This window comes from Chinchilla lanigera, unplaced genomic scaffold, assembly GCF_000276665.1.
Source record: "Chinchilla lanigera isolate Chin_1 unplaced genomic scaffold, ChiLan1.0 scaffold00037, whole genome shotgun sequence".
Taxonomy (NCBI): Eukaryota; Metazoa; Chordata; class Mammalia; order Rodentia; family Chinchillidae; genus Chinchilla; species Chinchilla lanigera.
This window is the reverse complement of record NW_004955438.1, coordinates 15,300,016-15,310,444: the sequence shown is the minus strand read 5'-3', so window position 1 is coordinate 15,310,444 and position 10,429 is coordinate 15,300,016. Positions and strand designations below refer to the sequence as shown.

The 10,429-nt window shown below is 46.6% G+C and overlaps 1 protein-coding gene across 1 annotated transcript; it reads right to left on the bottom strand.

The window, feature by feature from the left end:
• Positions 1-593: 593 nt before the first annotated feature.
• Positions 594-4,746, bottom strand: Tmem251 (transmembrane protein 251). The gene is made up of 2 exons (XM_013517270.1): positions 2,448-4,746; positions 594-1,402 (listed from the first exon to the last, which is right to left on the bottom strand). Exons 1-2 carry the CDS (start codon positions 3,002-3,004, stop codon positions 991-993), a joined length of 969 nt encoding a protein of 322 aa, XP_013372724.1. The 5' UTR covers positions 3,005-4,746; the 3' UTR covers positions 594-990.
• Positions 4,747-10,429: the final 5,683 nt, after the last annotated feature.

The following is a 10,429-nucleotide window of genomic DNA, read 5'->3' as shown; positions in this document are numbered from 1 at the left end:
AAGAAAATCAGGATGATGTTAGTAACTTTTAGAAGGCTATCGTGCTCTGAAGGACTAGACTAAATTACCTGTGATATTTTCACTGACTACCTCATTCCCATCTTTTGTGTATAAGTTATTTGAGACAGGGTCTCCCTATGCAGCTGAGGCTGGCCTTGAGCTTGCTTTGTAGCCCAGGCTGGTCTCAAATTTGCAACAATCCTCCTGCCTTAACCTCCTAAGTGCTGGGATTACAGTCGTGCACCACCACGCCCGGGTGTAAATTATTTCTAGACTGTCAAACATTTAGTCTCTTCCCACATAGCTTTTTAAAAACGAGTAACAATATGATTAATCTAGCCAATACCCAGAAAAAGAACAAATTCTGATTATCAGACAGCCACCTTGGCTGGGGGTGTGGATCAGTGGTAAGAGTTTGTGCCTGGTCTATGTAGGGCCCTCGTTCAGTCCCCAGTGCCGGGAGGGAAAAAAAATCAGCAATCACTTCAATAATTTATACCAATTCCTCATAAACTGAAAGCAAACAAACATTCAACTTAGCTACGATGGGGTGAACTGGTCTTTTAGTTTGAAGAATTTTAGAGCAAGTCAAGTAATTATATAAAATTTAAACTTTATGACCATGTTTAGACTTTTTTACACTTAACACGATGGAAATGTTCTTGTTCATTTTTTCCCCAAAGGAAAAAAGAAATCATCACTATGTTGCACAGTAGAGTAGAAATACTTACTCAAGTTTCTAAACAATGCAAGTAACAAGACACAATTTTACTTCCAAAATCTGAAGTCATCAACATGATTCTGTAGTACTGTATCTCAGGCTTTCCCTAAAAAGTCATTATTTAGATAAAGATCGGTCCCTAGCCACAGTTTTTAAAAAGCCTCAGCCCCACCACAACTTCCTGAGATCTGTGAAGAAACTGCAGTCGTGTGATCACACTCCAAATAGTTCTGGCAGTTTTGTTATCATAAGGAAAACTGGTGACTAATTTATGTGTCAATCAGTTGTAGTCTGCTGATCTGATTAGAAGCCTTGACAAATGCCTGGTGGCGATTGCAAATAACTGCCAAGCATATGGGGATGATACAGTAGCCCACTGTTTTAGGGTCTGCTCTTGTACAAGAATAAAGAAACAAAAACATTTGTAAATAAGGTATTAGAAAAATGATCGTCCACAACCAAAAAGGCAAAGAGAGTAACCGAACTTTCAAGGAGTGTGTCCATGTGATTCCTTCACCAGGTTCCTCCGGGTGCTGTTGGATGTGTTCCAAAGCCAGCCTATTGTAAGTCTCACTGATTTCAAAAACGTAGTAGAATGCTGCTGCACTTGCTAACAGATACAATCCCACTCCAATCCATCCCATCCGCTGACGGAAGTTCATCATTCTCCATGCTCTGTGCCTTAAATAAAAAGACAGGGTTTAGTAATGCTGTCATGGCAACTCTTCCAAATGTACTTGGTTTAGCCGGGGGTGGTGGCATACACCTGTAATCCCAGCACTCTGGGAAGCTGAGGCAGGAGTACCCTCGGGAGTGTGAGGCAAGGCTGAGCTACAAAGTGAGTTCAAAGCCAGCCTGAGCTACACACCGAGATCCTGTCTTAAAAACAACAAAAAACACCTAAGTATACTTGGTTTAGTTCCAAGAGTTCTAAAGTAGCCCACTAACACATTCAAGTTTTAAATGATTAAATCACATCTACCTTAAATGCCAACGACTTACAGGTGGTTGTTTTATATGTAATAGTTACAGGCAAGTACAAAACGTTGGTTTCAATACACTGAGTTCTGCTTTTCGTATGAATCCCACAAAATGAACCATTATATTATAATGTACCTTGTGCTTAAGTCCAGTCGTACATCTTCCCTTCAGAAACTGAAAGTATCATATAGGACATTTCACTTAACAGTTTTATGCCTTAACAGTATTGCTTCAGACATAAATATGGGGTTCTATTAGTTAAACCAATGGCAGAGGCCCAAGTTAAGACAGTAACTCTTGAACACTTACAGTGGTCCCGAAAATCTTCCTGTTCCCACGGCAAGCGTTAAAGAGTCACTCAGTTCTGAGTAATCAGGTGCCTTTGGCATTTCAAAGCAAGCCACCATAAGAAGTCCCCTGGGTTACCCGGCTCGGAGAGACATGAGCACCGCCAGCCTGGAGCACAAGCTAACTGTGATTAAGTACTGCGTGACTAGGGCTAGTCACGCGGCGGCCAGGTGCCTGTCGCCGCTGCCGGAGCCGTCTGGATCACCCGGCCGGTCAGGAGGCTCCGGGGCCTCCCGGGCAGCCGGCCCCGCCCCCTGTCGCGCCGCAGCGCCCGCCTGCCCGCCGCGACCAGAGCGCCAAGCCTCAGCCTCGCCGTCCTGCAGCAGAGCGAGCCCAGCACCCGGCGGGGACCGCCTGACGACACTGTCTGCAAAGCTGAGTGGGTCCCGGGTCTCACCTTCCTGTCCGAGTGGCCCGCCCGCCCGCCGTCCCGGATGCCGCTGCAGCTGGGGCTTCCGGCTCAGGCCGGAAGCACACGCTCCCCGGGCCGCCCCCTCGTGACGCCGGGGAGGTGCCAGCGCCTCGCGTGCGCCCGACAGCGCACGAATGGGGACCAACAGTGCTAACGAGACAGTCGCGCGGCAGTGCTCGGGGTCCCTGTGCTTCGTTTGACCGGTCACACCTGGCTGCGGAGAACACGGCCGGGACAGGCGGCCCGGCATCCACCGCGGGCGTTGGGCGCGCTGCACAAACGTGCACCGAGCCGGCGGCGCCCGCCCTCCCGTGCGGGTCGGGAGCCGGCCTGGTTCCGGGCCGCCGGCAGACACTGCGGGCTCCGCCGCGGAGAGCGATGAGGGAGGCAGGCGGGGCGAGCGGCACCTGCGGCAGGAGCCGGGAGAGTGCTCCCTGCACCCTGACTTCCGGCGGACGGGGTTCGCCGCACGGCGCGGGTCCGGTACTTGCGCCCTGGATGTGGACCATTAACTGATCTGCCTGCTCGTCCCTCACCGGCATCTGCAGCTCGGCACGTTTACGAGCCCTGTATGGGGTAGTGCGCAAGAGTACTGTTAAGTGCCGGGGGCATCTGCGTACCCGACAAATTCCATCTGAAATCTGGGCACCCTGACGCCGCAGCTCTTGGACGGCTCGTGCAGGGATGGGCACGAACCCTCGCAAAGCACTCCTGATTGCTGGTATACCCCGGGCCTGCGGGCTAACAAATCGTACGGGCCCTGCGGACTGGTCTGGCCCCGCTTGGGGAGTAAGAGTGCGTGGAAGGATGTTCCGGAGAGAAGAGGGCAGGAACGGAGCCTTAAGAGGGCATACTGAGGACACTAGTTATGCCCCGGGCGTCAAGTAGATACTGGACAGAGGGGTTTCTGGAGGGTGATCTTCAAGCCCCCGGCCCCAAAAGTTAATTTTTAAGCAGATTGAGTTTTTAGACGAAGAGGGCATGACAGTGAATGAGCTGACCAGTGCTCTTGGGTAAAGAAATGACCCTAATGACCTAAACCAGGGCATGATCCCAGAAGTGTAGGGCCCATTGTTGACAGAGGCGTCAGATAAAGCCCTTCACCCTACCCTGCAATACCTGAAGTTTAAAAAGCTGAGGGTAATCTCAGGCAGGGATCCTCCAGAACCAAGTGAAGAATTTGGACCTTGAATGTTCCACACCACTTTGATGATGACGTGGAAAGTGTCAGATGCAGAGAAGAGAAAGCGACTGATGGCCTCAGAGGCCCAGCATTTGGTATTACTTGCATCCTCAAGACAAGTTATCCTTTAATTACAGTCCCCAAATGCCTGCAGCCCCCAGGATTTGGGGCTGATAATCTTGGAGGGTTGCAGCTGAAATATCTATCCATCTATCAGAAAGGGAAGGGAAAGTTGTCCTCTTAGGTCCTAAGGCTGGGACCTTTATTACAGAAACTGGTACAGAGAGGAGCAGCTGAGAAAGTGTGAAACAGGCCCGCCTAGACCAAATCATTGCTGGGGCAGTCAACAGAGCAGTGCGCAGACAGCTTAATCTGCCAGAGGGCGGCCCCGCCCCTGGTTTATTGCAGTTACTGTCACTGATGAAGGAGAAGGAGGCAGCTGAGGAGGAGAAGGCCCGGCTCACCTGAATCTTGGGAAACCAGCAAGGAATGCTGCGATGGGCAGAGCATGACGTAGATCAGTCCAGTAGTAGATGTTAAGCAGTCCCTACCTTGTGCTGCCGAGTAACTCATTGTGCAGCTTAGTCTCTGTCGTTTCTGAGCTTATTGAATGACTTCCAAATGTGCCATTGGCTAGAAGGGGCATATGTCTATACTAATGTTTATTTAAGTTCTCCCTAGTGAATTTCTTGTCATACATACTTGCACAAAAAGTCTGTCACTACATATGTGCAGTACCCTGAGAGGCCAGGAAAGGCTCAGGCACATATGTTGCCCAAACCTGGAAATGTCAGCTTGTTTAGTAGCAGGTGCACCTGTTAGCGTCACATGTGATGTGTGTCATCAGTAGTTTTTAACTGTGTATTGCTCTTCATTTAAGATGAAGATCACAGGAATATAGCTCAGTGGGATTGTGCCTGCCTGGCAAGCACGAGGGCCCGAGTTTGATTCCCCCTACCAAAAAAAATAAGGTAAAGATCATTTGTTATAGTTAGGATATTGCTATTTTCTGTGTGAATCAGAATTACTGATTCTATGCAATTCTTTTTTGTTTGTTTTTTTTTTTTGTGGTCTTTTTTGAGACAGGGTCTCGCTATGCAGTTCAGGCTGGCCTTGAGCTCACTTTGTAGCCTGTAGGCTGTTCTCGAACTCACGACAATCCTCCTGCCTCAGCCTCCCAGGTGCTGGGATTACAGGCCTGCGCCACCATGCCCGGCTCTATGCAATTCTGTACTGGGCCGGAATTCAGTTCTCTTAACTGCAAAGCCTATATTCTGTCCACTGCCAAGAAAGGGAAGCAGTCCCCAGAGTACTCAAGACAGAATTGAATGCTGCAGTTCATAAGCCTGCAGTGGCCACCTTTAGATTTCTGATGTGTTACCAAAGCATCTTTCTCATGATTATAAAATGATAGATGTAAATATATAAGATAAAGGAATACTAATAAAATTTCTTTTTAACTTTGGACCCCAAAAGAGATTTTATTTGAACTGTTTCTAACGTGTGGCTCTAAAAATCACTGAAGTTACGCAGACTCAGTTCTTTGTACTCTCCACTTGGTGCTCAAGGAAAAAGCAAGCCCTGCCGGGTGTGGTGGCGCCACCTGTAATCCCAGCACTCGGGAGGCTGAGGCGGGAAGATCATTTCGAGTTCAAGGCCAACCTTGGCTACAAAGTGAGCTCAAGGCCAGCCTGAACTGCATAGCAAGACCCTGTCTCAAAAAGACCAAAAAACAAACAAACAAACAAACAAACAAAAAGCAAGCCCTTTCCTGAGTGAGGTTGCCTGAGAGAGCTACTGGAGCAATAAAACAAGACCATACATAAATTAGGAGACCTCAGTGGGTTGAATGTGGAGAGACTGGACTAAAAGTTTCACCATACACTTCTCATTTAATCCTGAAATTCCTGAGGAAACTCAGGTTCATGTTTGTAGAAATAGACAGAGTGGTTAAGAAAAACTCATCCAAGTTGAAACTACATAGTGAGTGTCTGGACCAGAATTTGATTCTCTGTCTTACTGCAAAGTCTGTTTCCTTACCTCTGCTCAGAAAGGAAAGCGGTCTTCAGATTGTCTGCCAAACAACCCCCCAAGGGGAGCAGGTCAGGCGCCAGCCACATTTCACACACCTATGTCTTTTATGCTTTCATTACTCTGACACATAGATCTAAGTAAGTGTCTGTAAGTCTCCGCTACAGAGCACTAAACGGAAAGGTGTGATCTGCTATTTATATTTGTATGGCAATTTAGAGTGTGTCAGGGACCGGCACACGGGTCACTTGTTCACCACCTCAGTGGGGAGAAAAAGCTGCATATCACTAGCTACCGTGAGAGTAGTATCTACACAGATGTTAAATGCTGCGCCTCTCCTGAATCTGGGGCACCAGGCAGAGGGTTTAAGACGGGATAATTGAGTTTACAGTATAATCTCGGCCCTGGAGGTTATTCAGGGTCCATAATAGCTGAGGTTGAACACTTGCCCTAGGCCAGGCACTGAGCCCCATTGAGCACATTGGTGCAAGCAGCTAAGTCCTGCTTTTCTCCATTTTACGGATAAGACTGAAGCACAGAGAGGTCACTTGTCCAGAGTTTCAGTAAATGGCAGGGCCAGGACATACACTCCACTATTTCTTAATCTATTCTTGATCTTAATCTATGCTCCCTTTGTTAAATCCTCACAGAAACCTGTCATAAGACATACTGTGCCCTCTGTTATGAAGGAGAAGCCTGAGGTTTAGAAAGATTCGTTACCAGCAACAAGGGCACAAAGTCTGGTTCCAAAGAGCTCTTCTTAAAGTACTCTCACCTGCACCTGGTACATATGTAATTGCAAAAAACAAACTGGGAAGGGAAGTGCTGGCGATCAAACCCAGGCAGGGCCTTACACATGGTAAGCAAGTACTCTACCACTACACTATGCCCCTTGCCCTTAAATTTTTTTTTCAGGTACAGAGGGTTAAACCCAAGGCTTTTACACTGAACTACAACCTACCCCCTTTTTAAATTTTGAAATAGAATCTCCATAAGTTTCCCAGGCAGCATTCAAACTTGCCTCAGCTTCTTAAAGTGCTGAGATTGCAGGTACGCACCACCACACCCAGTTCAAAAAAATTTTAATGCCAGGTGTGGTGGTGCACGCCTGAAATCCCAGCGTGAGGGAGGCTGAGGCAGGAGGATCACTGCGAGTTTGAGACCAGCCTAGGCTACAAAGAGAACACAAGTCCAGCCTGAACTGAATAGTGAGATCCTGTCTCAAAAAAGACAGAAAAAAAATTTTAGGGAAGTTATGTTTGGCTGAGTGTGGTGGTGCACACTTGTAATCCCAGCACTCGGGAGGCTGAAACAGGAGGATCATTGCAAGTTTGAGACCAGCCTAGGCTACAAAGTGAGCTCAAGCCCAGCCTGAACTGCATAGCAAGACCCTGTCTTAAAAAGAAAAAAAAAAAAAAGGGCAGTTATGTTTATAAAAAGTCATATGAAATAATAAAAATGTTTTTTAAGTAGTATATTTACTATTTAAATGATAGGGCACTAAAGTACTAACTATTGGGCTGGGGTATAGCTCAGTGGCACAGGCACCTGCCTGGCAAGTGTAAGGTCCTGAGTTCGCTTCCCAGTACCAAAAAAAAAGAAAGAAATCTAGTTGGGCTAGAACATATCTCAGCGCTAGAGCACATGCTTAGCATGTATGGGGCCCTGGGTTCAACCCCGCATACTTCTGCCAAGCTTGTAAAGCTATTCTAAAATAAATTTATATCACAATACATGCCTGGATACATGCATGAGTTTATGATGCAATAACAGGACCTGGATGCCAAGCAGTGAAATGGCAAGAAGAGAAATCACTGGAGCTCCCTCCCTTCCTAACGATTGTTCACGTAAACACCACAAGGTGGCGCTGAGCACTCAGGGTGACCAGCCAAAACGGAGCCATGGATTCCTATGTAAATGGCTCAGCGGCGGATCTCCAAGACTGGAAAATTTCTCAAGATTTTATGTGGAAAAATATTTCAGCACTCACTTAGTCTTTCATAGTAGCTTCCCCTCTAGGGCCATGGGACTGGCCTTCGCGTATAGACTGAGTCCAGTCTTTTGATAACCATGGTTTTCAGCTCCCTAACAAGACTCTGTGTGTTCTCCAAGGTCTATTAGCTCATATCCACATCAAAGCGCAACATGGGTTTTCACACTTGGAAAGTAATACATATTTCTTAATTAGTAACACATGTATCGTAGCATATATATAGTAATGTTAACAGCTGTCATTTGTTGAGCTCTTCCATGGTCAGGCATGGTGTTAAATGCTTTATACATGTGGTTTTATTGAATTCTGACTAAAACCTTTGTAGCTATATGTATTACTATCCCTAATTTCAAATAAGCAGACATGAACTTGCATAGGTAAAGTGGCTGGTCCAGAATTACAAGTGTTAGAAAGCTATCAAGGGCCAGGGATATAGCTCAGTAGCACAGCACCTGCCTGGCAAACACAAGGTCCTGAGTTTGATTTCTGGTACCAAAAGAAAAAAGAAAAGAATTATGTATCCATGAATAACTTAATTTTGCTGGGCATGGTGTCACATGCCTGTTATCTTAGCACTTGGGAGGCTGAGGCAGGAGGGTCATTTCAAGTTTGAGGCCAGCCTGGGCTACAAAGTGAGTTCAAGACCAGTCTGAACTGCATAGTGAGACCCTGTCTCAAAAAGACAAAAAAAAAAAAAAAAAAAAAAAAAAAAAAAAAAGAAAGCTATGAAGAACTGTCTGTAGTAATCCCGGAGCCACTGTGTTAAATGGACTCCCAAGGTATCTTGGCTCTGAGTCAGACCAGCACCACTTCCACAGTAAGTACAAGTAAGTGAACAGAATCATTGTTTGGGCCAGTTTGGGACTGCATAACCTAAACGTCTCTCCATCACTACTGTCTCCCTTCAAGAAATAACAATAGTAATCTGAACAACTGCTTTGAAGATAACAATACGCAATGTAACAACCATTGTTAATTTCCTATCTTGTTTTGAAATTATCTTTTTTATTTTTTAATTCTCTTTAAAATAAAAAATAAAGAAATAACAGTTGCGCCGCAAAAGAGACAATTAACAATGCAGCCAGGGGGCTGGGGATTTAGCTCAGCGGCACAGCTCCTGCCTGTCAAGCTCAAGGTTGTGAGTTCGATTCCCAGTACTGGAAACAAAAACAAAAACAAAAAACCAATGCAGCCAGCCACCAGCCAGCATCCCTTACCCCTCTCCCTCCTTCCTAACTGAGATTACTTCACCCACTTTACAGAACCACGAGGCTCAGGAGAAGCTCAGCTCACCTCAGCCCTGCTGGAGCAAACGGTTATTAACCTTGATGGGTTTGAGATGATTCAGTCCCCTGCACCAAACTGCTTGCTTTCAGCATAGACAAATAATGCAAAACACAACTATGTTTTTTTCTTTGCAGTACTGGAGATCAAACCTCAGTCTTGTACACTCTAGGCAAGTGCTCTACCACTGAGCTACATCTCTTTTAGGAATTTTGTTTTGAAACAGTCTTGCTAAGTTGCCCAGCCTGGTCTCCAACTTGTGATCCTCCGCCTCCCCTCCCACGTGATGGGCAGCTGTTTGAGCATCTATGTATTTAGTAGCACCGGTGATCACCTTCACGGCCCATGCATGCTGGGCCGGTGCTCTTCCACAAAGCCACACTCCCAGCCCAAGCAGCATTTCATTTTGCTGTGTTTTCAGGACCATGGCATGGCCTTGAGCTTCTTATTCAGTGCTTTTTTTTTTTGGTCTTTTTGAGACAGAGTCTCGCTATGCAGTTCAGGCTGGCCTGAGCTCACTTTGTAGGCCAGGCGGGTCTCAAACTCACAATCATCCTCCTGCCTCAGCCTCCAGAGTGCTGGGATTATAGGTGTGCACCATCACACCCGGCTTCAACATTGTGAGTTTGAGACCAGCATGGGCTACAAAGTGAGCTAAGGCCAGTCTGAACTGCATAGCAAGACTCTGTCTCAAAAAGACCAAAAAAAAAAAAATCAAACCAAGACGTAGTGACTGAAAACAATGGTTTAACAGCCACTGTCCCCTTTCCCTGGATGAAGAGGCTGGGAGCAGTGCATCTGGGTAGATCCGGCTGTCTCACGGACTGCAGTAGAGCCGGCGGCCAGGGCCCTCTCTCCTCCCAGGGGCTGCCGGAAGAGAAAGGGAGAAAAAACACCAAAGCCCCAGCCTTTGTATAGCCTTATCTCAAAAGTGACATCCCATTACTGTGTCACATCCTATTCTTTAGAAGCAAGCCAGTAAATCCCGCCAGCACTCAGGAGATTACACATGGGTGTGATTCCGGGGCTCGGAGTCCTGGGTGGCCTCTTTTTGAATGTCTGTGAGCTCTGTTGTTTTTCTAACACACGCAGACCCCAAGCTTATGCTTTTGTTACTTCCACTTTGTATTTTACCTGTAAGTGACAAAATTCTTCTATGAGAACCAGGTTAAGAGAAAAAAACCTTTATATTCTTTGTCACTGATTCTTTCGTAGGTGAGAGTCATAAACACAGAGTTGTTTTCTGCCCATTCTACAGGCTCCTACAGGCGGACTTAGGTTTTACTACCAGCATATGTTCACCTTCTTTGGGTACAGGCACCATTATCTCCTAAATCTCACTTTACTCCAGGCAGTAAATGGCCAGCTGCTTCTCGGTTTCTCTGATTCCCTGGGATCCCACCTCCTTCCCTTTTGAGTCTGAGGACCTTTTTTTTTTTTTTCCTTTTGAGACAGGATCTCTCTATGCAGTTCAGG